The sequence below is a fragment of the Tursiops truncatus genome, chromosome 8 (genome assembly GCF_011762595.2).
Source record: "Tursiops truncatus isolate mTurTru1 chromosome 8, mTurTru1.mat.Y, whole genome shotgun sequence".
Lineage (NCBI taxonomy): Eukaryota > Metazoa > Chordata > Mammalia > Artiodactyla > Delphinidae > Tursiops > Tursiops truncatus.
Window position 1 is genome coordinate 108,218,190 of NC_047041.1, and position 27,174 is coordinate 108,245,363.

At 59.5% G+C, this 27,174-nt stretch overlaps 2 protein-coding genes across 6 annotated transcripts; both read left to right on the forward strand.

Moving 5' to 3' along the window:
* The first annotated feature begins 1,144 nt into the window (after positions 1–1,144).
* Positions 1,145–17,996, forward strand: ANO9 (anoctamin 9). The gene is given in 19 exon segments (XM_073809460.1): positions 1,145–3,416; positions 4,669–4,743; positions 4,853–4,978; positions 5,168–5,313; positions 6,442–6,488; positions 6,603–6,661; positions 6,743–6,816; positions 7,050–7,184; positions 10,042–10,103; positions 12,421–12,596; positions 12,925–13,029; positions 14,536–14,658; positions 14,759–14,856; positions 14,999–15,126; positions 15,201–15,353; positions 16,084–16,231; positions 16,783–16,884; positions 16,956–17,049; positions 17,169–17,996. Coding segments are annotated over 19 exon segments (2,133 nt in total). The 5' UTR covers positions 1,145–3,407; the 3' UTR covers positions 17,442–17,996.
* Positions 17,997–19,323: 1,327 nt separating this feature from the next.
* On the forward strand, positions 19,324–26,717 carry SIGIRR (single Ig and TIR domain containing). Of its 5 annotated transcripts, none has more exons than XM_033861589.2 (10): positions 19,330–20,775; positions 21,344–22,598; positions 23,474–23,672; positions 24,182–24,315; positions 24,415–24,555; positions 24,953–25,096; positions 25,386–25,488; positions 25,553–25,703; positions 25,891–26,080; positions 26,380–26,717. In XM_033861589.2, the coding sequence occupies exons 2-10, from the start codon at positions 22,592–22,594 to the stop codon at positions 26,541–26,543; spliced, it is 1,233 nt and encodes a 410-aa protein (XP_033717480.1). In that variant the 5' UTR covers positions 19,330–20,775; positions 21,344–22,591; the 3' UTR covers positions 26,544–26,717. The 5 variants fall into 5 exon arrangements, with proteins under 5 accessions (XP_033717482.1, XP_073665526.1, XP_033717480.1 ...); XM_033861588.2 differs by having other exon boundaries at positions 22,436–22,598; XM_033861591.2 differs by having other exon boundaries at positions 19,324–22,598; positions 24,396–24,555; positions 24,987–25,096.
* The last annotated feature ends 457 nt before the right edge of the window (positions 26,718–27,174 follow it).

Consider the following 27,174-nt stretch of genomic DNA (forward strand, 5'->3'; position numbering starts at 1 on the left):
CGCCGAAGGCTACTGGATTCTGATTCTGGGGGCAGAGCAGGAGGCCGTGGGGGCCCTGGGGAGGTAGGCGGGAACATCCTGGAAAGACTTCCTTCCTTCCCTCCCCAGGGAAGAGGTCGGTCTCCGGGGCGGGGGCCAGCCCTTGGGCAGCTGGCGGGGACCCGTGCTGAAGTGGAGAAGGAAAGCGGCCTCCCACTCAGCCCCCTCAGGGCGCTCCCAGGTGTGGGCCAAGCAGGCGGCCTCTCACTCTGCCCCTGCCCTTCCAGAGCCAGCTCTGGAGCCCCGGCTGCTAAGGCTGGCATGTGGGCATACGCTGGCCTGACCCCGAGCTCCCCTGGCTGCCCCTTCCTCCCATGCCAGCCCTGTGCTGGGGTGGAAGGGAGGCGGGGCTGGCAAGAGTGGGTGGGGAGGAAGCCCCTGGTTTGACTGAGGCAAGAGAATCAACCCTTGGAGAAAGACTGATGCACACGGCAGAGAACTCTGTGGCCCCAGCTGGATCTGAGCACACCCTTCCCTGCTCCAGTCCCTTCCATGGCTCCCTGCTGCCCCCAGCTGAAGTCCAGGCTCCCCAGCCGCTGAGAGGCCCTCTGGTCTGGCTTCTGCTAACCCCCAGTCTCACCTCCCGGCAGCTCCCTTCTTGCCCTTTATGCTTCTGCAGAGCTGAAGTGCTGAGTACCGAGTCCCTGGGAGGTAGCACTGAGCCCCTGGACACCAGTTGCCCGCTGCCCCTCGGGGCCTGTCCACACCACAAGGGCAAGCTCCCCTGCCAAGTAGGCACCTGCTCTCCGGGCCCGTGTCCACTTACACTACGCACCCGCCGTGAGGGCTGCACACAGAGCAAGCTGTGTCTGGGGGTGGATGACCGGACACATGAGACAGAGGGATGGCAGAAGGGAGTGGGTAGGCAGATGACAGGACTCGGAAGATGAGTCAGAGGAGGAAGCAGGGGCTTCCCCGGCGGTCCAGTGGCTATAGGACTCCTCGCTTCCACTGCAGGGGGTGCGGGTTCGATCCCTGGTTGGGGAACTAAGATCCCACATGCGAGGGGGTACGGCCAGGGGAAGGGGGCTGGGAAGGGAAGATGAGGAAGCAGAGCCAGCAGGTGGGGCATCCACTGGGGGGGTGGGGTCAGAGGCCGGACGAGCGAGGGCGGGCCTCTCCCTGTTCATGCTGGGCAGTGGGGCAGGAGGGTGCGGAGTGCCGGCAGGGCTGTGGTGTGACCCTGGGCGTGAGACGGGCCGTGGAGAGTGACGGAGGCCCACGTGTGCCACATGCAGCTGGGGTGGTGTCACACGGGTGCTCCCCGTAGCCCGCAGGGCCAGGACTGCTGGGAGCTGGGTGGCAGTCGCATTCGCCTCTCCGGTGACCTGGAGGCTGGCCTGGGAAGGGACAGACAGGGGCAGGACTCGCCCAGCTCTGGCTCCCAAGGCTGGGAAGGTCTCCCAGGAGCTGCAGCATCATAAGAAGTTTCCTCTTGCGGAGCCAGCGGGTGAGCCCGCTGGGACTCCAGTCTGTACCAAGCCCTGGGTGCATGGCCTGCAGGGGTGGGGGCTGGAAGGCCGAAGGGAGGACAACAGAGAGCCGGGTGCCCAGAGCCTGCCCCCCGTCCAAGTGCAGGGACTTGCTGGGGGTCTGCACATGGCAGGGCTGGGATCCCTGAGGCCAAGAGTGCCAGGGTAGCCCCTGTAGGAACCCTGCAGGAGCCCTGGGGATTGGGAGCCTGATGGGCACACATGGCTTCCTGGGGGTGGGGTCTGATAGACAGGGACGCAGGGGCCCCAGACACCTCACTTCGGGTGCACCAAGCAGTCTGGTTGGCTGGACGTGGGGGTGACTTCAGGTGGACCTGGTTCCCATCTGTGAAGGCCTCTTTCCCTGGAGGACAGGTGGACAGATGGACAGCCTGATGCTGGAGGCTGTGTCTGTGACCACGGCCCAGAGAGGGGCCTTGCATGTGGCAGGTGGCCTGGGGATGGGGCTGGGGAGCCCAGAGTATACAGGAAGCTGATGCTCAGGACCTGGTCCCTTTGCGGCTGTGGGGTGTGGGGTGGCTAGACCAGGGCTGGGCAGGGGGCACTCAGACCTGGCCGCTCCTGTGACTGCTCGCCCATTGCCCAGGGGTGACCAGGGCAACCCTGAGGGGTGCATGTACCTTTGCCCTCGGTGGGGGGTGTCTCCCTGTCCAGTGGCCCGAATCAATGGTGGGGGTCAGTGCCCGCAGGACACCTCTGGTCCAGATCACACACCATCCTCCAGGGAAGGTTGCGTTCCCCTTTTCCAAGAGGCTCTGGGTAATGTCCCAAAGCTGTGTGATGTCTCTGGGGAGGGAGGGCTGTCTGGGACCCCAGAGCTGCACCAAGTCCAGCAGCTCAGTTCTGGCGCCGCCTGAGGGCCAGCCTCCCGCTGTCGTCTTGGCGGGTCCCTCACGGGCAGTCTTCCCCAGGCTCCCTCCTGCTGCCTCCTGCCAGGGTGGCTTCCCTGTGCCGTCCCTCCCCGTGCTGGGGTCCTGTCTTCCCGTTCTTCAGCCTCAGGCCGGTGCTCATGTGAGGGAGTCTCTCCTTTCAGCCTCTGTGGGACTGTCCACCAGGGACCCTCGAAGGGTCCTCCTGCAGGAGGTCCCGGGCCTGGGGAGAGGTGGGGCGAGCCCTCATCTTGGGTCTGAAGTCAAGCACGTGAGGATCCGTTTCACTTACGAATTTGTCCAACATGACACTTAGCCCCTAAGGCGGGCAAGTCAGAACCTGCTGTTTGCTCACTGGGAGTAAATGAAGCCTAAAGACCCCCCTCCACTCCCCGCCCCGCCCCCCCACCAACCTGGATGCCAATCCCAGAACCCTCCACTCCACTTGTGCAGTTTTTACAGGTCTGTGAGTTTTCGTAAAGAGTCACAAAGACGGTGCAGGGTCCCCCGTGCCCCGTCGCCTGGGGCGCTGGTCAAAGCGAAGAGCCCAACACGGCCGCCTTGACTCACGTCACCGGCTTTTCCGTGCGTGTCCTCTCCTGTTCCCGGCTCGTGCGGGACCCGCCACGGCATCATCGCCACGTCTCCACGGCCCCTCCTGTCTGTGATGGTCCCTCCGTCCCGCCTCGTCCTTGGCCGCCTGCCTCTGGGGTCCGCTCACTCGGGCTCAGGTGAAAGGGCCTCCGGCGTCTTCTGCTGAGATGGGACTATAGGGGTTTTAGGGTGGGATCACGTACTATCGCATCACATGCTGTCAGGAGGTCCCCGACATCTCAGTTACATCACCGTGACCTTGACCTTCATCACCTGGGTGGGGGGCACCTGCCAGGTTTCTCCTCTGTAGGGTGCCTCTTTTTCCCTTTCACGCTTCCTTCATTAGTCACTGAGTCCAGCCCACCCTCGAGAGGGCGGAGTCTGCACCATCCTCCGGAGGCAGCAGCATAGGATGTGTGAGGTTTGTTAATGCTGCCGCAACAGTTAACAAAGAATCGGGGAGACTCAGGGGCTCGGCACCATCCGCTTCCCCCTTAAGGTTCTGCCCGCTGGTTTTAGTGTCCGTCCGTCTGTCCGGGACGTGCCTGCAGCAGTCGCTCCTGCACAGTTCTCACTGGACTTACTTTTAGGAAACTCAGTACCGTGTCACACTGGTCCCCAACGCCCTGCGTGCAGCGGTGGCCCTCATGTTCCTGTTGTGTGTGCTCATGGCACAGTGTTTTCATCCATCTGCCTACCGATGGGAATTTGGGTTATTTCCACAATTCTGATATGAAATGTGCTGCTGTGAGCACCCTTGTCTGTCTCCAAAGGTGGCTGGCCCGGGGTGTAGTGTCTGGGACGGTCAACTTAGTTTCCCAAGTTCCAGCACCAATGTGTGAGCCACAGCAACACATGGGGATTCTGCTGAGTCACCGGGCTTTTTTTTTTTTTGACGTATAGTTGACTTACAACATTATAGTAGTTTCAGGTGATTTACAATATTATATTACATTCAATATTTTTATAGATCACCCGGGCTTTTTTTTTTTTAATATTTATTTATTTATTATTTATTTTGGCTGCTCTGGGTCTTAGCTGCAGCAGATGGGATCTTCATTGCGGCATGTGGGATTTAGTTGTGGCATGCATGTGGGATCTAGTTCCCGGAGCAGGGATCGGACCCGGGCCCCCTGCACTGGGAGCGTGGAGGCTTAGCCACTGGACCACCAGGGAAGTCCCACCCAGGCTTTTTTTTTGGGGGGGGCGCACCAAGCGGCATTGGGGATCTCAGTTCCCCGACCAGGGATTGAACCTGGGCCACGGCTGTGAAAGCACTGCATCCTAAACACTAGACAGCCAGGGAACTCCCACACCTGTGTTTTTAGAGCTGTCTGGCCGTAAAATGTTGGCTACCAAATGGTGGAAGGTGGTGCCTCTTGGTCACCTGGCCTGCGTTTCCAGATGGTTCCCTAGCTCCATGGTTTCAGCTTCTGAGTGCCCCTCTTTTGTGAAGTGTGCCCACTTTAAACTGGGCTGTCTGCCTTTTCTTATGAATTCTGGGAGCTCTTTGTATAGATTTCCAAACCAGCCTCTGCCGGCCGCTTGTGCTGTAGCCTCGGTGCACGCACTTAGCCCCACCCGGAACTACCCCTTTGCTACCAGAGCACCCAGCCCAGGAGGTGCTTGTCTGCTGCAATGAGCCCCATCCTCCGTCTGCTCTTCACCCCCAGGGAGAAGAGAGCCTCCGGATCCTGGTGGGGACCGAAGGGGACAGCCCCCTGCAGATGGACATCAATACCACTGAGGTGAGTCTCTGCTTGAGTCTCTCCTGGGCTTGGTCCCACCTACTGCCCCATGGCCCGCACCTGGCCCGCCCTGGTCCCCAGTCCCAGTCCCCACACCTCTTGCTTCTAGACTGAGGCCTCCGAGCCATGGGACTATGTCGTTGTGGCTGATCACTGCACCCAGAGAAACCCCAGGCAGGTCCAGCGGCAGCAGCAGTTCCTGGAAGAGCTCGAGAGGAAGGGCTTCTGCTACAGGGTGGGCGGGCCGAGGGCCTCGCCTGGGCGCAGGGGTCACGTGGGACTGGGCGGATCCCGGGGAGGTGTCTGGGGAGGTGGGCTGAGGCCTCGTGCAGGAGAAGGATACGAGGGGATAGGCCATTGGCTTTGGATGAAGGGGAGGGTCCCAATGTGGAGTAGAGGGTCCCATGCTGTCCCCCACCCTCAGGCGAGGGAGGACCAGGCGAAGGTGTTCTTTGGGATCCGAGCTGACAACCGGGTCTTTGACCGGTACCGCAGACTTCTCATGGAGCCCGAGGCTACCGCCCCCGGAGGGGAGCTGGCCAGGCCAACTTCCATCCCAGCCACCACCAGGTGAGAGGCTGGCCCAGAGTGGGGCCAGGAGGACCCCTGCCCACCCACATGCCGGTCCAGACAGGCAGCAAGGCTCCCAGGAGTGGTCCCAGGGTGGAGGGCCCAGGGGGCAAGGGTCTGTGCGTCAGTTTCCATGTCTGTAATACGGGAAAATGACAGTTCTCACCTCTCGGAGTGTTTGAAGGTTACATGTGACTATGTCCCCCAGATGCAGAATAGAAACCAGCCTTAAAGGGTGGGCAGAATTTGGAGAGGCTGAGAGGATCCTCCCAGCTGTCCCTCCTAGGCTCTGAGGTCATCTCCCTGGATTCACATCCTGACTTCTTTCCTCCAGACCAAATGCCCCTCCCTGGACATCTATCCCCTGCTTCCCAGGCATCCAACACCTCCTCTCTCTCCAAGCACCTGCTTCTCCCCACCCCGATCCTCTAGGCCTCCAAGCCAGCCCACCTGCCCTCCCCACAGCCCTCCTCCATCATCTTCCTGGCTCCAGCCCCGGCCCCCTGAACTCATCTGGGGCCCGATCAGGGAGACTAGTGAAGAACACTCCTGGAATTTGGATACGAGGCAGTGGAGGGGGGCTTCCTGTGAACACAGAAGGACTGGCCGGTCTTGGGAGGACACATGAATAGAGGCATCTTGATGGGGCCTGAGAGGAGCAGGCTGTGGGGAGTCCCCTGGACACTCAGGGGGACTGTATAGTCAGATGCCCGAATGTGCCGCTTCCTGGCTGTGTGGCCTTGACCAAATTACTCACTCTCTCTGAGCTTCAGTCGCCCCATAGGCAAAATGGCTCACAGGGGTGCAAAGAGGATTTGTGCACATAAAGAGTGTGCTCTCGACGTGTGGGGGCTCCAGGTGGGACAGGTGATTGGAGGTGGGAGGTCTGGGAGGGACCTGGGAGAGACTACTGCAGGGCTGAGCATCGGGGCCCTGGGAAGAGAGAGACCACCCTGAGGGAGGCCCACCTTGGAACCATGGCACAGCTAGGCCCTGGGAGGATTTAAGGAGGTGGGCTCCCAGAGGAGTCCTGGATTCTGGGCTCTGGTCAGGTGGTCTGGGGGCTCTGCTAGGACACAGAGGACCTGGCCAGTAGAGGGCCATCCTGAGCCAGCTCTTGTGTTCCAGAATCCAAATTGTCAACTTTGTGCTGAACAGCAAGATGGCAGCTGGTGGTAAGGACTGGATGGCAGCAGCCCACCAGGAGGGGCAGTCACACGGGGAGAACGGGACAGGGTCCTCCCTCACCCCTCACTCCCTTCTGACCCGAGAATCCCTGTGACCACCAGACACGCTCCAGGATTTGGTGAAGGATGGGGTCTTTGAGGCCGTGTTTCCCCTACACAAGGTGAGTGGTGGGCCGGCTGGGAGAGGACCTGAGGGCAGGACCTGAGGCAAGAAGCTCTCACTGTCTGTCGCCTGTGCTCAGGGGGAGGAAGACCTAAAGAAGAAATGGGCCTGGTGGAGAAACATGTTCCAAGAGCAGCCAATTGGTGACATCAGGTACTACTGCCCCCCGCGGACACACCTGCGCCCCCGCAGGCAGGCTGCGCCCCCCGCGGTTATACCCACGCCTCCAGCAAACTGCTGTGCGGACTCCCATTTAGACACACGTTTAGATGCCCTCAGTACAGACGCTCCTTGCCCGCCCCGCATGTGGCATGCCTCACCCCGGCGTTGGCGGTGGACGGTCACCCCTGCTGGGAGTGGCCCTGACGGGACGGCTGTGCCCCTAGGAACTACTTCGGTGAGAAGGTGGCGCTGTACTTCGCCTGGCTCGGCTGGTACACCTACATGCTGGTGCCCGCCGCGGTGGTGGGCCTCATCATCTTCCTGAGCGGGTTTGCCCATTTCGAAGCCAGCCAGATCAGGTGGGGCGGAGTCAGGCAAGGGACGGGACTGGGGGGTCAGGGAAGGGGCAGGACCGGGGTGGCGGAGGTCACGGAAGGGGCGGGGTTAGGGCGGGGTCGTGAAAGGGAGGGACTGAGGGTGGGGAGGAGTCAGGGAATGAGCGGGACAGGGGTGTGTAGGGTCGTTTTCCATGTCTGCATGGGCGGTAAGGCTTTGCTTTTAAAAACATACTATGGGCGTTCTTTTGTGGGATGCCCTTGAATTTATTTAACCACTTCAGTTGGTGGACATTCGGGTTAATTCCAGTTTTGAGGTTTATAAATAAAGCTGCAGTGGGCATCCCATGTAACACACATGCACGTGCACATGCACACACTTCCCCGCACCTTCCTAATTAATGAAATGAGCAGTTTTCGTTCAATCAACATATCTTTTCTTGTCTTTTCTGAAGAAAATAATTCCTCTATGTGTTCTCTATGTTTGTTCAAATGTTGTAAGTTACACATATACTGCCAATTAATCCCAAACTCTCTAGCAGAACTTTATTTATTTGCAAAATTTATTTATTCAGTTATTTATTTATTTTTGGCTGCGTTGGGTCTTCAATGCTGCGTGCGGGCTTTCTCTAGTTGTGGCGAGTGGGGGCTACTCTTTGTTGAGGTACCCGGGCTTCTCATTTCTCATTGCGGTGGCTTCTCTTGTTGCTGAGCACGGGCTCTAGGCGTGCGGGCTTCAGTAGTTGCGGCACACGGGCTCGGTAGTTGTGGCTCGTGGGCTCTAGAGCGCAGGCTCAGTAGTTGTGGCGCACGGGCTTAGTTGCTCCATGGCATGTGGGATCTTCCCGGACCAGGGCTCAAACCCGTGTCCCCGGCACTGGCGGGTGGATTTTTAACCACTGCGCCACCAGGGAAGTCCCTCTAGAAGAACTTTAGAAGAAACCAACTCCTGCCAGTATGTTCAAAGACATCATGAGGTCCTTGGAGACGCCCTCGTGGCATCTGTCCCCTTCTCTTGGGGCTGTGCTTGGCCCTTTCATCCTGGGAAGCCCCTCACTCTCTGCCGTGTAGGATCCCAAGTTTTCCAGTGGCTTCCTGTGAAAGGGTACATGGGAAATCATATGTGCTGAGTTTCCTCTTTATTGGGGGCCTGACTGAGCGTCTGCTGGAGAGAGTTCTAAGTTGGATATGGTTTTCCTCAGACTTCCGAAGGGTATTTTGGTTTCCGGCTTCCAGCGTTCTGTTCCGCAAGTCTGGCGTTAGTGTTCTTCCAACTCTCTGTGCATCTTCTCACTGTCCCCCGTCTTCTGGAATTTCTCAGCCGTGTGACTTGGTGGGTCTTTTTCAGTCGACGTGCTTCGGTAATTCACATCTCTCTCCTCCACACGCCAGCTTTCCTCTCTCTGCCGGCTGATTTCCACCATCACACAAACATGCTGTCACAGTTCTTTCCGGAAGTCTTCTCATCGGCGAACCTGGTTTCTGGTTCTCCCGCCTCGCGCTTCTGCCTCCCCGGTACTCTCACTGCCTCCTGGCGCTGACCTTTGCTCTCCTGCTGACCTCGGAACGTCGCCTGGCCCCGAACCCTGGTCCCTCAGACTCTGCTCTTCCCTTGCTCCCCCTCCATAGCCGTCGCCACCCAGGACGTGACGCACATTTATGTGTTCACTGTCTCTCTCAGAAATGGCAGCTCCCCAGGGCGGAGGGTAGGGCGCTTGTCCTTTGCTGAATGCTCAGCTCCTGCAGCCGGCCACGCGTGCAGAATCAGTGCTGGTCAAATGGAAAGAAATTACCGGGTACTCACTGGGCCTGGAGCCTCAGGGCCTTCAGTTTTGAGAGATTTTCTCATGTACCTGATAGTCTCCTGCTTCAGCTCCCTCTCCTCCCTTCTGAGGAATTCTTTTTGTTTGGAAATTGGACCTTCTGAATTGATCATCTACTTTTCTTGGCTTTTTTTCTCCCATTCTGTTCCAGTTTCTTGGAGTTTTTCTCAGCTGTTTTCCAACCCTTCTACTGAACGCTTCACTTCTGCTTATGTTCTCAATTTCAGAGCACTCCTTTTGACATGTGCAGATTCTTCACAGCCCCCTCTTCATGTCACCTGGACACCAGGGCTTTGCTTTTCTGAGGATGTGGCCTCTCTTTTTCCCTTCTACTCTGGCATTTCTTCTGTTCCTTTCGAGTTTCTTTGATGCTCTTTCTTTGATTGGTCTCTGATTCTGGTGTTAGAGACCCCCCGCCCCCGCCTTAGATGTCTTTTATTCTTGGCCACCTGTCCGTAATTGAGAAAGGCGTGTGCCAGTGGCTTTGCTCTGGACTATGTGTCTCCTGTCGGGACCTCTTGCTGTGTCGGTTCCTGAAGGGGAATCCCTGGTCTCCTGCCTGGAGGCAGAAGGATGCCCGTCAGTATGCTGGGAGCCCAGCTGGGGAAGGGACACTGTGGGGTCTCAGTGTCCATTGGCCCAACCCTGCGATCTGAATCTTTGGCTGTTCAACCCCCTAGAAATGTCTTTGTCTTCTTGTGTGTGTGTCTCTTGTGTGTGTGGGGGGGTGGATTAGGGGTTGGATAGGAGGCCCAGAGGTTCAGCCGGGCCTGCCTCCCACCCAGTGGGTGCTCCCAAGCTACCAGAGGTGCCCAAGTCCTGGGGTGTTCCAGGCTCTGGGCAGGGTTGTGTTGCTATTCAGACGTCTTCCCTGCAGGCTTAGATCCAGCCTGATGTCTCAAGTGGGCCGCAGGCCTCCCCAGTTCCCCTCCACCTCCGGGGTGATGCCTGGCAGTGGGTGTGGGCGGCCACAGCCGTTTTAACTGGGAGTCGGCAGTGCACATTTAAATTGGGAGGCGTTGCTAAAGCACCCCCCAAAATGCTGTGCTGACTCACAGAGCCACACACTGTGTGCGCGACTGCACACTCCACGTTGGCCCGATGAACAAAGACCTTAAGGGTGCGTTATTAAAACCTATTAGTGAGAATCCAGCATCTTTCCAGATATTCTTTGGCCATTACGTTTCTTTTCCTATAAGTTGTTCATATCATCTGAGCATTTTTATAACATCAAGGTCAAGTGGATTCTCTTCTGACTCATCATGTCACATTTTACTGTGCTTCTTATCTGACCGTTTCTTTGTTGTGCAGCTCTTTATTTTTCCTGTTGTTTTTAATTGCCTTTTTTCCTCCTTGCATGTCTTTATCTTATCAAGGTTATCCAGCCTCTCCATGTCAAACTGCCTATCGCATGGAGTCTCTTTTCTCCCAGAGACCCTCCATTCTCCCCACACTGGGCTGGTGGCGCTCTGTGCCTCCTGCATACCTGTCTCCCTGGGACTTCAATCTGCTGCTTTCCTGGGTTAGGACCATCATTTCCTGGACTCCCAAGCCTCCTTCTTTCTTGATTTTTGCTTTCATTTATTTTGAGAAGGTATATCGGAGAGGTAAACTCTCTGAATTCATGTATGTCTAAAGGTGTCATGTTCTACTGTTGCACAAGATTGACATGGCTGGGTATAGAAATCTAACTTCAAAACACTTTTCCCTTCTAGAACTTTAAAGACATTGCTCCGTTGTCTTTGAACATGCAAAATGGATGATAAGAAATGTGCAGAAAATCTGATTTTTGTTTCTTCCTAGTTGACCTAGAAGCTTTAGGATCTTCTCTTTAAACAGGGGAACAATCTAGGGTGGGTCTTTTCTTCACGCACTGTGCTGGGCAATTGTTGGCACCTTCCGATGAAACAGCCCGTGTCCTGCTTAGGCTCACTACGTTTTCTTCTGTTTTTCCTTAGGTTGTTTTTAATTTTTATTGGAGTATATGGTTGGTTTACAATGTTGTGTTAGCCTCCACTGCACAACAAAATGAATCAGCCATACACATACAGATACCCCGTCCCTTTTGGACTTCCCTCCCATTTAGGTCACCACAGTGCATTGGGTAGAGTTCCCTGTGCTCTGCAGTATGTTCCCATCAGCTGTCTATTTTATACATAGTGTCGATAGTGCGTATGTGTCAGTCCCGGTCTCCCAGTTTCTCCCACCCCACCCCTTTCCCCCTTGGTATCCATACATTTGTTCTCTACGTCTGTGTCTCTGTTTCTGCTTTGCATATAAGATCACCTATACCATTTTTCTAGATTCCACATATATGTGTTATCATATGATGTTTTTCTCTTTCTGACTTACTTCACTCTGTGTGCCACTCTCTAGGTCCATCCACGTCTCCACAAATGACCGCATTTCATTCCTTTTTATGGCTGAGTACTTTTCCATTGTATGTATGTACCACATCTTCTTTATCCATTCCTCTGTTGATGGACATTTAGGTTGCTTCCGTGTCCTGGCTATTGTAAATAGTGCTGCTGTGAACATTGGGGTGCATGTGCTTTTTTGAATTGTGGTTTTCTCTGGGTATATGCCCAGTAGTGGGATTGTTGGTTCAGGTGGTAGTTTTATTTTTAGTTTTTTTTGGTTTTTTTCCTTAGGTTTTTAAAAATATTTTTTTCCCCTCTGCTGTCTATGGAACGCCTGGTCCTCTTGGGTTTCTTATCTTTTTCTCTCATATATTCCATCTCTGTGTCTTTACATTCCACATCTGGAAAGATATCCTTCACTTTGTCTTTTTGCCTTTTTTTTTTTAATGTTTGTTTATTTATTTATTTGGCTGCACTGGGTTTTAGTTGTGGCACGTGGGATCTTTAGTTGCAGCATGCGAACTCTTAGTTGCGGCATGTGGGATCTAGTTCCCTGACCAGGGATTGAACCCAGGCCCCCTGCATTGGGAATGTGGAGTCTTAGCCACTGGACCACTAGGGAAGTCCCTGTTTTCTTTTTTTAAGTTTAACAGTTAAAGTCTTAATTTCCAAGAGGGTTTTTATTTTTTTATCCTTTTATTTTTTTAAAGTGTCCTTTTCTTGTTTCCACAGATACAGTACTTTCTTGAGGATATCAATGTTCTTTTTTCCCCTTAAGTTCTCATCTGTTTCCTCATTATCTCATTTCCTAAAGGGTCCATCTTCCTGTTCCTTTATCGTAGTCCTTCTCTTTTGTACAGCTGGTTTTCCTCGAGCCTGAAGATTTGTAGCTGTCCGTTCATACTGAAGAACGAAGGACTGAGTAGGTTTTCCCTGGCGGGATGGGATATGTCTTTATAATAACTCACGTCTGCTGACACTCACCCGTTCTATCCTAAGGGCCTCACATTCATCAGCTCTAATCTGCACAACAGCCCTATGGGGTAGGGACTCTCTAAACCCCATTTCACAGATGAGTAGACCGAGGCACAGAAAGGTTAAGTCGCACAGTCAGCAGGCGGTGGGGCAGATGGAAGCCTGAGTCTGGCGCCTTTCGTGTACTGGCCCTGCATGTGGCATCCCTGGGAGGAGAGGGCAGGAGCCTGTGCAGCCACTCGTGTTTCTCTGGAGGCGGTTCCTGTTTCGTCACGAAGGTTATCAGTGTGTCTGTTTATAGTTCCTGTTTTTCATGCCGTGCTCAAAAAGGCCTCCCCTCCTCAACATTAAAAACATGTTCAGGGGCTTCCCTGGTGGTGCAGTGGTTCAGAGTCCGCCTGCCAACGCAGGGGACGCGAGTTCGTGCCCCGGTCCGGGAGGATCCCACATGCCGCGGAGTGGCTGGGCCCGTGAGCCATGGCCACTGAGCCTCGCGTCCGGAGCAAAACAAAAAAAACGTTCAGCTGTGATTTCCCTTAGATGCTTATGGTTTCAACATTTTAAACATTTAAATCTTTGATTCACAAGGAATTTGTTTTGCTGCAGGCGGCAAAGGAGGGAAGCCTGTTTTGTTGTTTTCCAAGTGACAGCCAGTTGTCCCCAAACCATTTGTTGACTGTTCCATCGCCACCACCACCCTTCTGTCACACAGTAAGTTCCATCATGCACTTGACTGTTTTGGCGCTCCGTGGATTCTGATGACTCTGGTCTAGTTCCATCATGCACTTGACTGTTTTGGCGCTCCGTGGATTCTGATGACTCTGGTCTAGTTCCATCATGCACTTGACTGTTTTGGCGCTCCGTGGATTCTGACGACTCTGGTCTAGTACATTTCTGTGTCATTACTACTGTAATGCTTTCCTGTCAGATAGGTCTGGCGTTAATTTTCTTTTTCTCTTTTTCACTTTTCCTTTTTTGTAGTTATTTACGTGTTTATTCTTCTAGGTGAACTTTAAAATAATGTTTGTCAAACTCCATCAAAATTCTGTGGGATTTAGCTTAAGACTGCAGTGAAATTATACATTCTTTTAGGGAGAACTGACATAGATACTGTATTAATTTTCTGTTGCTGACCACAACTTAGTGGCTTTAAACAACACACGTTACATACAGTTCTCGAGGCCAAGAGTCCAAAATGGGTCTCACTGGGCTAAAATCAGGGTGTTAGCAGGGCTGTGTTCTGTCTGCAGGCCCTCAGGGAGAGCCCACACTCTTGTTTTTTTCAGCTTCTAGAGGCTGCCTGGCCCGCTCCGTCCTGTGTCTGCAAAGCCAGTGGTGTCAGGCTGGGTCCTTCTCATCCTGCCATCTCTCTGGCTCTCCCTCTTACTCATTTAAGGACTCTGGTGATTACAGTGGGCACACCCAGATAACCCAGGATTCTCTCTCCATTTTAAGGTCAGCTGATTAGCAACCTTAATACCACCTGCCATGTCAGATAACATATTCACAGGTTCCAGGAATTAGGATGTGGTATCTTTGGGGGCCTGACATTCCACCTGTCACAAAAATACAAGCGTAAGTTTTTCTATCGAAGAACAAGTTTCCTCTATTCAAGTCTTGTTTTAATGTTCTTTAGCTGTGTTATAGTTTTCTTCTTATGGGTCCCCCGTATTTCCTGTGAATTTCACTCTGTTTTATAGTTTCTGCCGCTATCTGCGACAGATATGTCCTCCTGCTACATTTCTCAGTGGTTTTGTTGCACCTAGGAAAGCAAAAGGGAGTTGAGCTTGATATCAATTTTATATCCACTCTGAGCATTTTTCAGATTTCCCTGCCCAATCGTTCAGTTGATTTATTTTGGTTTCCCAGATATATAATCGTATTTTCTACAACAAGTTTTTCCTTTGCAAAGTTACACCATTCTGGAATAGTAGTTGTCATGAACTGTAGTAACAGGAGTGCTTGTAGGACTTCACCATTGAGCATAATAAGCCCAACGTTTGGTTAAATATACCTTTTTTATCATGGAAATCAGGTGATTTAAACACAAAGTAGCCCTGTGTGCACAGTTACCTGGGGAGAAACTGAGGCCCCTCCTCACAGCCTTTCCTGAGCCTGTGAACAGCTGAGAGGTCCCCGGCGGTCCTGCGCGCACGCAGGCCTGTCTGGGTTAGCCTCTGCTCACCTGTGGGGCGGGTCTCCTTCCTTCCCCTCCAGGCCCCACTGCTCCCCGACTCCCACTCCTGTCCTGCCCCCTCTCTCAGCCTCGCTGCCCTTCCCAGGATCAACGGTAACCCCGGGAAGTTGGTGCGCCTGGCAGGGCTGTGGAAGCTGGAGGAGGTCAGTCTGTCCGGAGGCCTTACTGCCCTCTTCCTGAACTGCCCCAACCCCCTGGTCACCCCCAGGCCCCGTGCCTGACCTCTCACCCTTGCCCCCGCAGTGCCATCTCAGCGGCTGCATGACGGACCTGTTCGTGCAGGTGGCCATCATCATGGGTCTGAAACAAACGCTCAGCAACTGCATGGAGTACCTGGGCCCGTGAGGACCACCCTCCCTCCCGGGGCGCCACTCGCACCACAGGGAGCCCCCGAACCCACAGGACCCCACCTCCCAGAGCCAGCAGTCCCGAGGGGTCCTCAGCCCCCCTCCCCGTCCCCCACCCGGTCCTCCTCGCTCGCAGATGCCTGGCCCACAAGTGTCGCTCGATGCGAGCCACGTCCCAGGACCCCGAGCTGAGGCACTGGCGGCGCAACTACCGCCTGAACCCGGTCAACACCTTCAGCCTGTTCGAGGAGTTCATGGAGATGAGTACGCAGGGCGGGGCTGCTGGGCGGAGGGGCGGGCACCGCGCGGGGGCCCACGGTGACGACCCCCACCCCCAGGGATCCAGTAGGGCTTCACCACCGTCTTCGTGGCCGCCTTCCCGCTTGCCCTGCTGCTGGCGCTCTTCAGCAACCTCGTGGAGATCCGCCTGGACGCCATCAAGATGGTCCAGGTGCAGCGGCGCCTGGTGCCCCGCAAGGCCAAGGACATCAGTCAGGGGCCCGACGGGGCGGCCTGAGGGCGGGCGCTCCAGCCATGGGGGCATGAGCCGCGAGGCGCGCTGGGGCCACGCCAGTCCCCTTGAAACCACCGCTCTGAGCCATGGGGGCAGGGCTCAGGCCCCAGGAAGAGGCGGGGCTGGCAGGCACCTCGCAGGCCTTTCCCCCCCAGGGGTCCCATTGAAGGGCCAGCTGCCGCCCTGCGGAGGCCGTGCAGAACGGCTTGACTCTCAGGGAGCTGAGGGAGAGGGGTCCAGCAGCTGGGCACAGGGACTGAGAGCAGGTGGCCTTAGTCACCTTGACTGGCCTCGCTGAGGTGGACAGGTGTCAGGGATGAAGCCAGGAGTTGTGGCGTTGGACATAGGCAGTGGGAGAGAGAAGTGTGAGGGAGACTTGGGACCAGGTTAAGGGGGTCTGCCCTGGGGAGGGGACCCAGGAGGTGGAGCAGGCCTGGGGGCAGCCGAAAGGCTCAGGCATAAGATGGGGGGCGGAGACCTGAGCCCCTCCCTGTCCACGTCAAGAAGAGGGGTGCAGGAGAGTGGAGGCTGCTCTCTGTTGGCCCTGGCCCAGGTCTTCCTCATCAGGGACCTGGCCCTGCGGCTGCCACAAGCAGAGACATGATGAGGCCCTTGACCATCCAGGCTCCCAGCTTCAGGGGATCACCAGAGGTGGGGGGGCAGGGGGCGGGGAGACAGTGCAGGCCTCACCCCCTGCCATGGCCCAGGGACCTGGCTGCAGGTGCTGGCGATAATCGGCGTGCTGGCCGTCACTGCCGACGGGATGGTCATCGCCTTCACATCTGAGTTCATCCCCCGAGTGGTGTACAAGTACCGCTATGGCCCGTGCCGACAGGGGGCCCACCCTGCAGTCGAGTAAGGGGACACCGCCACACAGACCCTGTCCAGAGACCCCTGGGAAACTGGCCCAACCATGGCCCAGCCCCAGGGGACCCCAGGGAAGGGCTCAATGCTAACAGTATTGCCTGGGGTGGGCTGCCCTCCCACAGCAACCTGCAGACCCTGAGTGGACCCCGGGAGTGCTGACTGGGACCCCAGTAGGGGATTAACGTCCCAGAACCAGCTGTTTTCTGAGCAAGTGATACTGGAATGGCTCCCCTTCCAAAGGCAGACCCTTAGTGGTCTGCATGCTGTCCTCATCCAGTTCCTCCAGCCCTGCAGGGGGGCAGGTCTCCAGGGGTAGGTCTCCCCCAGGAAGGCTGGCAAGGAAGCCTCGGCCCCTGGCAAGGAAGGCAGGTGGTGGCCTTCAGCCTCCCCCAGGGGCCCCTCTCCCATGTACAGAGATGAAGGAGGGGGGTCTGCACTGTGGCCCACCCTGATGGCCCCCACCAGGCAGGGGTCGGTTACAAGCCAGCACCCCAGAAGCCTGAAGGGACCACACCAAACTCCTCTCCCCCTCCCCCCAGCTGCCTCACGGGCTACGTCAACCACAGCCTGTCCGTGTTCTACACCAAGGACTCCCAGAATCCTGTTGAAACAGAGGGCTCAGAGAATGTGACTGAGTGCAGGTTTGGACCCCCATCCCCTGTGAGCACCCTCTGAACTCCTGACTCCTGACCTCAGGTGCTCCCCACCCCAGGTGCTGGGACTGTGGCACCGCTCAGAACTCCAACTTCACTGAGCAGCCCTGGTTCCTCCTGGCCGTCCGTCTGACCTTCCTCATCCTCTTCGAGGTGAGCCAACACTGGGGACAGGCCCCAGGGCGGGGCAGCTCTCTGCAGCCCTCCCTGGGCCCCTGCCCCCTAAAGTCCCTGCTCAGCGCACCCTGACCTCCCCACTCTGGCCCTCCCAGCACGTGGCCTTATGCATCAAGCTCATTGCTGGCTGGTTTGTGCCTGATGTGCCTCAGTGGGTGAAGAATGAAGTCCTGAAGAGGAAGCACCAGAGACTTGGGGAGGCGTGGCTGCCGGGGCCTGGCCCCGAGTCCCGAAGTACCAGAGACTCCGGCCAAGAGCACAGACATGGAGCAGGCCCGGAGCCGGTCAAGAGGCCAAGTTGCAGAGCTGCTGCCACCACCGCCCACCCCAGCCCCGGCTGTGTGTGTGTGTGGGCGGGCTTTAATTAGACCCACGTATATGTGGGGGTCCTGGGAGCCCCTGTATGTTTGGGGTGTCTGTGAGCTGCACACCTGTCCATGGTCTGGGAGGCCTGTTCCACCTGTGAGGGCTCAGGCTTGGTACTGCCTGACTTGAACTCTGAGTGACCCCTGCCACCCAGAGAACTGGGGCGGGGTTGGGGGGGGGAACAGTGCAGGCCTGTCCTGTCTTCTCACGCCGTCTCGACAGGAAAACTGGCCCAGTTTCCTGGGCCCCAGATCCTGCCCCACCCCACTGGCTCCCCTCAACCAGCAGAGTTTTCTCTAATAAAATAAAACTGCTTTGTGTTAATTTCTGGGCTTCTGGCCGATTACGTCTGCCCTCAGGGCTAGCTGGGAAACTGAGGCCGTGACGGGGAGAGGCCCGGAATGTGGTAGCCTCCGCCCCGCTCTGGTTTTCCGTGGGCTTCCAAGTGAGGGGTGCCTTACAGAGGTCACAGAGGTCTTACCCTCCCTGCACCTCGGGTTTAGGAGCGGGAGTCAAGGCAGGCTTCCTAGAGGAAGACAAAGAGCTTGGGAGGAGGAGCAGAACCGCACCAGGTGCTCCTGGGGACGGTGGAATTTCCGAGGAGTTCCTGGGGCACCGAGACTCTCGGGGCTGGTCGGGCCGGTTTGGCCTCTGCCCCCAGGCGCGGCGGCCGCGGCTCCAGGGGGCCGAGCGCAGGACCGTCTTGAACACCAGCCTGAGGCTCGAAGCAGGACAGTTGGGTCCGCCCTCGCCCCGGCTGCTGGGCGGGGCTGCACCTGCCACCGTCGCTGGGGCTGTCGCCGCTGCGCACCTGGCCCAGGTGAGCCGCTCCACCCTCGCGGCCGCGCAAGCCCCGGGTCTTGTCAGCAGGTGAGTGCCGATCGCGGCTCCTACCTGCGGAGGTGAGTGGAGGTCGCCGGCTCCCGGGAGCCAGAACCGGGCCTGGAGCTTGGGCGGCCGAGGCGCCTTTTGCCCCGGGGAGCCTCTGGGCCGTGGCGGGTGCGGTTCCGCAGGAAGCGCCTCGGAGCCGAGCCCGTTGCCCGCGTCGCCCGGAAGCCTCAGCTCACCCTCGTTCCGGCCCCTCCGGCCTTGCGGGGGCGAGGGCCGCTCTTCCCGCTCCGCCCGACTTGGCCCTCGGCCAGGAGAGGGAAGAGGAGCGCCGAGGCGCTGAGGGACCCCGCCTCCGCCCCAAAGTCCGAGCCCAGCCCCGAGGCCTCCCAGAGCGCCGGGGGCGGACGGAGAAACCTGCTGGAACCGCTGCGCACCTGTGTCCGGGCGGCGCTACAGCCGTCCGCGCACCCCGCCCTTCCGTGCGCGCCCCCGACCTGCCCGTCCCCGCGCCCCCCAAACGTGCGCGCCCTGCCTGGCTCACCCCACCCGGAGGAAGGGGGTACTAACGCCCCTCCGGGAAGGCGGAGCGCGGGTGTGGGGTGCGTGGCGGGCCCGGGGGTGCAGGACGGGGCCTCTCGGCTCGCGGGGCCACAGCGCTTTGTGCAAGTTCTTTCCTTCGGGACAGACGCGCCAGGCGCAGAGGGGCCGCCGGTCCCAGATGAGGGGGAGTCGCTCAGAGACTCGGGTGCTGAGCAGCAAATCAGACGGCTGGGCGCCTGGGGACAAGGCGCGGGCGCGCGCCCGGCGGCCAGGCCGACGCCGAGGCTCCGGGAGGCGGAGAGCCAGCGTGAGGCCGGCGGGTGGGAGGGGCTAGGGCTTCCTAGGAACCGCGCGGGTGCAGCCGAGCGCGGTGGGCGGTGCAGGGGGCGGGCTCGGATTCGGAAGGGCTGTTCTCGAGAGTGCCTGAGGCGACGTGGGGTTTTCTGCTCACTTTGTGGAGTGGGCCTGGGGGACAAGGGAGGGTGAGGGTGGGCGTTAGCAAAGGGTGGACGGGCGCCCAGTCGCGGCTGTGAGGTGGTGGTGCGGGTGGGCATGCCGAGAGGCAGGCAGTCTGGCAGGAGCTTTGAGAGGCAGCAAAGCAGGTGGGGACACCAGGGAGAACCTAGCTCTTTGCCTCCTGCCTGGGCTCTCCCGGGCAGGTCACTGACTGCTGGCGGCCACCAGCCTGTCCATCAGGTGCTTACGCTGTTCACTCAGCCTCAGGGCCCACTGGGGCTCCTTGGAGGAGCTGCGGCTCGGTGGGGAAGGCGTGCAGTCAGGACTTCTTCCAGTTCTATTGGACCCTGAGCCCAAGATGCACCATCGTCCAAGGGTCTTGGAGGCCACGGGGGGGGCGGGCGTTGTGCAGGGTGCCTTGGACAGGGTCAGATTAAGGATGTAGGAAAGCTGACGCTGCAGTGAGGATGCTCTGCCCCTGGAGGGTGAGGGCAGGGACAGGGACCACAGGGGACCCTGCCCGATTGCTATGAGCAGCGCCATCAGCCACCAGTGCTGGGCCCTGAGTTCCAGGTCAGTCCGGGATGGTGGTGCAGGGGGGTCTGTTGTGACTCCAGGAGATGTCGGCTCTCCACCACCTGGGCTCAGAGCTGGGAGCCTCGCTGAGGCCTCCTGTTCGCTCCCTTATCTAGAAGAGGGGGCTTAAGGTCCATGTGATACCCCAGCCCCCTTGTAACTGCTCACCATTTGGGGGCTACACCTGGGAGGTGGGCAGGGAGGGGGCCAGAGAGCCCTGTTCAAGGGCCCGTTATTGGTGAGAGTTTCCACAGGAGTCCCACCCATCATCCTGGCAGGTCAGAGGTCAGAGATACATCGGGGCTGCTCACTGGGGCCCGGGGAGCTACGTGGAGACACCCGCCCCCCGCCCCGTCTCCTGGGTGTTGGGACCATAGGGAGTGTCCGGGAAGCAGGCCATACTGCCCAGCTCCTCAGGCGTGTGCAGGACGGCCCTGACTGGGGGTCCGCTGGCCAGGACCCCCACATATCACCGTGGCCCCCAGCCCTTCTGCCACCTCCCCGCTCACCCAGGCCTGGCCTTGGGAAGGGAAGGACGGTGCCGGTGCCAGTGCCCGGGTGGGCTGGGGCGGGCCCTAGAGGAAGGAGCTGCTTGACTCAGAGTTACAGGAAGAGTGGGGCAGGCGGGGCTGGCGGGGAGAACCACCAACTGCCCGCCCGCCCGCCAGCCCGCTGGGGAGGAGGGTGGGTGCCTGGGTGGGGTTTAGGTTGAGGAGAGGATGTGACTGCAAAGCCAGGAAGCTACGGGGAAAGTTCTTATTAAAACGCACAAACAAAAGCCAGGTCCTCGCCGTGCTTGGCGATGCGTCTGGGGCAGCCGTGGTGATTTGGACTGGGCCGGGGGCCCAGCCGAGCAAACAGTTTGCTCCCAAGCACACGTGAATGACCTCAGTGACGGACATCCCCTCCTCAGGAGGAAAGAGCTGGAACCAGGTGACTTCGTGTTCTCGCTGCTCAGCCTGAGCCTGTGTTCTCGTCCTTGGATGCCTTTTCCGGCCTGAGCCCTCTCCTCGAAATCAGGCCTGGCTGAGGGGAGGCCTGCAAAGCACGTGGCTTGCGTGTGCACGTGTGTGCGTGGTGCGTGTGTGCCAGTGAGAGAGCGAGGGGTGATGGGAGGCTGAGGGTGGGTGTGAGGTGCAGTGTGTGTGGTGTGGGGTGTGCCAGGTGTGTGGACTGCCGGAGTGTCGGAGGTGTGGGGAGTGTGCACGTGCAGGCATGTGTGGGGCGTGCAGGGGGTGGTCGTACAACACAGAGACGATACAGAGGACGGGGAGGGTTGCAGCGGAGGGTGTGCAGGGGGACACCTGTCGCCTGGCCATGTGGTTTGGCCTGAATTTCCAGGAGGGTCCGAGGTTGCCTTTCCAGGGGTAGGAGGTCTTCTGAGGTTACAGAGGCCAAGGGGCCACTGTAGGAGTTGCCCTGGGACCCGCTGGGCTGGGGGAGGGGGCTTGAGCCGCCCAGCCTCCCATAGCCCTCAGTGGGCTTGTCCTCCTGCTTCAAGGGCCTTCCCAGGACTGCCCTCCACTCCAAAGGACTTCTGGAAGGACCCTCCGCACCAGCCCCCCGGGAACGAGCCTGCCGCTCCACCGATTTCTGAGGAAATTCCAGCCCAGCCAAACCAGGGGCTTCCAGCTGATCACGGGGCCACATCGGGTCACCCGTGCCGAAGGAATGGGGGGCAGGCTAAGACTTGTCCCTGCACAGCCTCAGGGGCCCTACGGGTGGGGGGAGGGCCTGAAGGAGCCGGGGCCCTGGTGTGTCCACTTAGCAGGGAGCAGGGGGAGGACTAGGTGCCCAGTAAATACCCGCTGGGCACCAGGGAGGAGGTGCCCAGGGCCCGGCTGCCAAGGAGTCTTCCTCAAAGGCTCTGCCACTGGGGCTTCGTGCCCCGCCGTTCAGCCCAGGTCACTGGAGAGCTTTTTGGGTCAAGAGGCGTGTGGCTGCTGCCAGTCTGGCTGGGAGTGGTCCCAGACGCCGCGGAGGAGAGAAAGGTCACCGTGGGCGGGTGGGGGCTTCCCTTGGACAACTATACGGACAGTGTGGACAAAAGTGTCTGGGTCTGAAGATGACAAATGGGTGGAGGCGCCAGCACAGGACCCAGAAGGAGGGCTGCCCTGTGAGACCAGCCTGATCCCCGCTCACCCCTCCTGCCTCGACACCTCGGCCCAGTGCAGCCTCAAGTGCAGGGTTCACGCGTGCGTGGTGCACCCAGGACGGCGTCCAGAACAAAACCCCATGGCTGGGAGCGAGGCTCAGTCAGGCAGCCCAGCACTCGAGAACCCCGAGCCCCCCGGAGCCTCGGTACAGGCTGAGTGCGGCTATACTGCAGCCCCCCTGCCTGTGGGTGGCAGCCCTGTCCCAGGGGACCTGGGAACGAGGCCAACTCCTGGGCTCACGAGGTGTGCCGGGAGTGCTGTCCCACCCTGGGCTGTCACCGCGTCCCTGGGGCAGATGACGTGCAGTGCAGTCTAGGCTGTGCCTGGTGCTCTGGGGCCTCCACGCGGCAGCTGGGGCAGAGGCAGTGCTTCAGTGGCCAGAGTTACACGTTAACTTATCCTGTTCTTGTTTAACTTGCTTCCGGGGATGGCGGCAGCCTCTGACCCATCCTGGTGCCCTGACTGACTGGCCACAAGGACAGAGAGTGAATCCTGCCCAGCCCTTGAGGGATCAGTCTGCTCGGCCAAGGAGCCCCGGGGAGCCGTGGGTGGCACCAGTGTCCAGCCTGCCTTGAGGAGGCCCCGGCCAGACCATGGCAGGTAGACGGCCAGAGAGGGATGGGCATGGGCTCCACTCCCACCTCCTGCCCCTCAGGCTGGCTCCACGCTGCAGTGTGGCCTGGCCTCTCTGCTTGGCCTCAAGCCAGGGGTACAAAGACCTCTGTTTGCCCCTCCCCTATGGCCCGGGGTCCTGAGCCCATGGTTAGGATGGGCCCACACCGTCTCCTGCCCAAGGCCTCTAGACCAGGCTCGTGGGGGTCAGTAAAGCCCAGGGATACTGGGAGTGGGCGTGGTGGGCGGCCATGGGGGGTGGGCTGCTGGGAGACCACACTACCAAGATGATGGCAGGCTTCTATGACTACCGGCTCCGGCTCATCACCCCAATTAAAAGATCTTGGGGAGGTGAGAAGGCTTGCCTGTAGCCAGGAGTAGAGGGTCCTGGAACCCCCAGCTCCCATACCAGGTGGAAGGTGCTGACGCCCAACCCCTGACTCCCCCAAACCACTGGTGTCCAGCAGAGGGGCCGGGGCCTGGGCATCAGAGCAGCGGGCGACAGGTGCACACAGGAAATGAGTGCTGGCTCACGTCCTGGGTAGACAGGCAGCTAGGCGGGCCCTGCTGAGCTGGAGGGCGGTGCTGGGCCAGCTCAGCCATGACCCCGTGCTAACATCTTCTCTGGGGACGGGCAGCCACACCTGGGGCAGGCAGAACACATACGAACCGGCTGCTGCTGGGGTTAGATGTGCCAAATGCCAGGCCCTGTCCCCCGTGGGACGTGTGGACAGACGTGATGCAGTTACCAAGCAGCACATGCCACTGGCCACCGTGGTTTTCTCCTGGCCCACAGACCATCTGTGGACAGTGGGAGGCTGGCATCGTGGGCACAGCTAACCCACTCGGTCCTCTCTCTGCAGGAGCCTGCGACAGGGCCCCTGACTTCCTCTCCCCATCTGGAAACCAGGTCCTGTGGCCTGCCCTGGGCAGTGTGGTCACTCTGAACTGCACGGCCTCAGTGGTCTCTGGGCCCCACTGCCCCTTGCCCTCGGTCCAGTGGCTGAGAGATGGGCTGCTGCTGGGCAATGGAAGCCACTATGACCTCCATGAGGACTCCTGGTAAGAGATGAGGGTGTCCAGGGTCAGGTGACCACGCTGGATATACCCCGCCCCCCCAGTGGCCTCTCTGACCTACATCCTGGTCTGTAATGACCTGGACATGGGCTGGGGAGTGACTGGCCAGACATGCCATGGGCAGAGTGCCACTCTGGACGCACACTAAGAGTCAGTGACTGCAGGGACAGATGGCCCCTCTAGACACTCACCTTGTAGACCACCCCAGGCCATGGGTGCCAGCAGAGTCCTACAGCCTGACTTACTCACTGACCATCGGGCCAAGCCTAGGATCTGAGGACCCCCAGGACCCAGACCCAGGATTAGGGTGACTGTCCCAAAAGAGATCCACACCCCCTTCATGTTCTGGCTATTTCTCTTAGCTTAGGGCCCAAGGACTGCCCAGGAGGCCCAAATCTGCAGCCTCTCTGGGTGAGTCCCAGACAAGTGGGGCTCTGGGGCATCCGGTGATGCTGTCGAGCCCCAGGTGAGGGGGTGGGGCCTGGTCTCCCCAGGGTCAAGGCCAACTGGTCAGAGGTGCTTGTGTCCAGTGTCCTGGGGATCAACCTGACCAGTACTGAAGACTTCAGGACCTTCACCTGCTCCGTCCAGAACATCAGCTCCTCTTCCTTCACTCTTTGGAGAGCTGGTGAGTGGGGTCCAGTGGGGCAGAAGGTAGGAGGGAGGCCTGGGGAGCCTTTAGGCTTGGAGGGTGCTAGGCTGGCTCAGTCAGTGGCTCTGTCCCCAGGCCTGGCTGGACACGTGGCCGCGGTGCTGGCCTCACTTCTGGTCCTGCTGGTCCTGCTGCTGGCAGCGCTGCTATACGCGAAGTGTCGACTCAATGTACTGCTCTGGTACCAAGACACGTATGGGGAGGTGGAGATGAACGGTGCGTGGGGCGCGGATGCATGGGGAGGCGGAGTCAGCCACGGGGCCTCCCTAGGCCCAGCTCTGGGTGGGGGGGATTGGCTCTGGAGGTGGGGGCGAGGAGGCATCCGTCCCTGGAGGGCACTGGAGAGATCCCAGTCCAGGAAAGGGGGGTGTCTCTGTGCAGCCCAGGAGGGCACAGGGCCGGCAGAAGGGGGCCACGGTAGCCTGGTTCCAGGGCTCCACTCGGAATCCTGTGCTGAGGAGGGGTCTAAGCGGGGCCCGGGGCCGAGATCTGCTGGATCTGCGTCTGGGGGGCTGGCCTGGACCCTGGGGCACAAGGGGGGAGGTTTAGGGGGCCCCGAGGGTGGCAAGCCTAGGCCTGGAAAGCGGCCGCGCTGACCCGCCGCCGTCCGCAGACGGGAAGCTCTACGACGCCTACGTCTCCTACAGCGACAGCCCCGAGGACCGGAAGTTCGTGAACTTCATCCTGAAGCCGCAGCTGGAGCGGCGTCGGGGTTACAAGCTCTTTCTGGACGACCGCGACCTCCTGCCTCGCGCGGGTACGGCGGCGCCCTGCCCCTTTCCGCTCGGGCCCAGCCCCGATGCGGGGCGCAGGCCCCGCCCCTGTTCCGGCCCAGACCCCGCCTTTCCAGGGCCACGCCCCTCAAAGCCCGCCTCCTCCCCGTGCAGGGCCCAGCCCCATCTCTACTTGGTCCCCGCCCCTGTTCCGGCCCAGATCCCGCCTTCCTAGGGCCACGCCCCCTCGGGTCCTCCTCAGGCCCCGGCTAGGGCCCCGCCCCTTCTAGGGCCCCGTCCGCACCGCCCCCGCCGATACCCGGGTTCCCGCAGAGCCGTCGGCCGACCTCCTGGTGAACCTGAGCCGCTGCCGGCGCCTCGTCGTGGTGTTGTCCGACGCCTTCCTCGGCCGGGCCTGGTGCAGTCACAGCTTCCGGTGGGTCCCGCGCGGGGCTGGGTGGGCCCCAACTGCGCCCCCCCTGACTGTGCCGCCCTCGCAGGGAGGGCCTGTGCCGGCTGCTGGAGCTCACGCGCAGACCCATCTTCATCACTTTCGAGGGCCAGCGGCGCGACCCCGCACACCCTGCGCTCCGCCTGCTGCGCCAGCATCGCCACCTGGTGACCCTGCTGCTCTGGAGGCCCGGTTCCGTGGTGCGGAGGGGCAGGGGGCGGGGAGGGAGGGGGCTTGTGGATGGGAGCCCGTGGGTGGAGGTGCCATGGTCAGCCGCCCAGAGGAGTGGGCTCTTTGGGGCCAAGGAGACCAGGGTGTTTCCGTGTTGGCACCCCCTCACCCCCCCCAATTGTTCACGCTCGCTAACTGCCCCACCTTGGCCTCCAGACACCTTCCTCCGATTTTTGGAAAGAGCTGCAGTTGGCATTGCCACGGAAGGTGCAGTACAGAGCGATGGAGGGAGACCCCCAGACCCGGCTGCAGGATGACAAGGACCCCATGCTGATTGTGCGAGGCCGGGTCCCAGAGGGTCGGACCCTGGACCCGGAGCTGGACCCTGACCCTGAGGGGGACTTGGGTATGCCCACCGGCCCCACCCCTGACCCTGAGAAGCTCAGCCTGAGTTGGAGGGGGGCTGCATAAGGTGGAGCCCCAAAAAGGGTCCAGGTGGCAGGGACTGCTCCCTGCAGCCCGTGGGTGGGCTTAATTCCCAGCACCTCCCACTGCCTCTTTCCATGAAGGTGGTCGGGCCCGGGGCCTGACTGGGAACCTCCAGGATCTCAAATGCCACCATGCAGGAGGGGCAGCAGGGAGTGACCCTGGCAGAAGGCAGGCTGTGGGCGGCCCAGCCTCAGGCCTGGCGGTACCCCTCCCCAGGTGTACGAGGGCCTGTCTTTGGGGAGCCAGCAGCTCCACCGCATGCAAGTGGGGTCTCGCTTGGAGAGGGCCAAGGCAGTGAAGTGGATGTGTCGGACCTTGGCTCCCGAAACTACAGTGCCCGCACGGACTTCTACTGCCTGGTGTCGGAGGACGACGTGTAGCCCCTGCGCCGTGGAGCAGCAGGTTCACCAGGGACAGCTGGGGCAGGGCTGGGGTGGGTTTTTTCCCACTCAGCAGGACCACGAGCCCTGCCTCCCTGCAGCCTTGGGGCCTCGGGGAAGGAGAGTGGGCCCAGCAGCCCTCCTCGTGCCAGGAATAAAGTCCTCTGGAATCCCGCCCGGGTCTCGGCCTCTGCTCCCCTGGGGCAGGAGGGGGTGCAGTGTTCTGAGCGGACACCCCACCCCTCACTTCCGTCTCGGGCACTCCAGGGCCCTGGATCCCTTCCTTTTCTCGCTCCATGGCCACCTGGTCACCGTACCTGGGTGTCCCCTCAAGCCCACCCTCTCCCCATCCTCCTCCGTCCTGAGCCAGCTGAGGCGTGTCTCTTGCAGCGGCCTCCTCAGGTCTCCCTGCTTGGGGCCGTGACTGTTCCCAGTCCCACTGTGATCCAGACAGTCCCTGGGGGGCAGGCCCCTTAGAGACTTCAGGTTCTGAGCTTTGCAGAAAAAGCCTGTTGTTGTAAAAAATGTCAGTGGGAAATTTACAACCAACGGGCCTGGCTTGGTGAGATGGAGAGGTCCCAGAACCTACTGGACCCCAAGCCTCAGACAGCATGAGTATACCTATGAGGGC

Coding starts and splice junctions, on each gene's coding strand:
- SIGIRR (XM_073809424.1), top strand. Junction 24,556..24,952: donor TGGGGAGGTGGAGATGAACG/GTGCGTGGGGCG, acceptor CGCCGTCCGCAG/ACGGGAAGCTCTACGACGCC. Junction 25,704..25,890: donor TCTGGAGGCCCGGTTCCGTG/GTGCGGAGGGGC, acceptor CTTGGCCTCCAG/ACACCTTCCTCCGATTTTTG.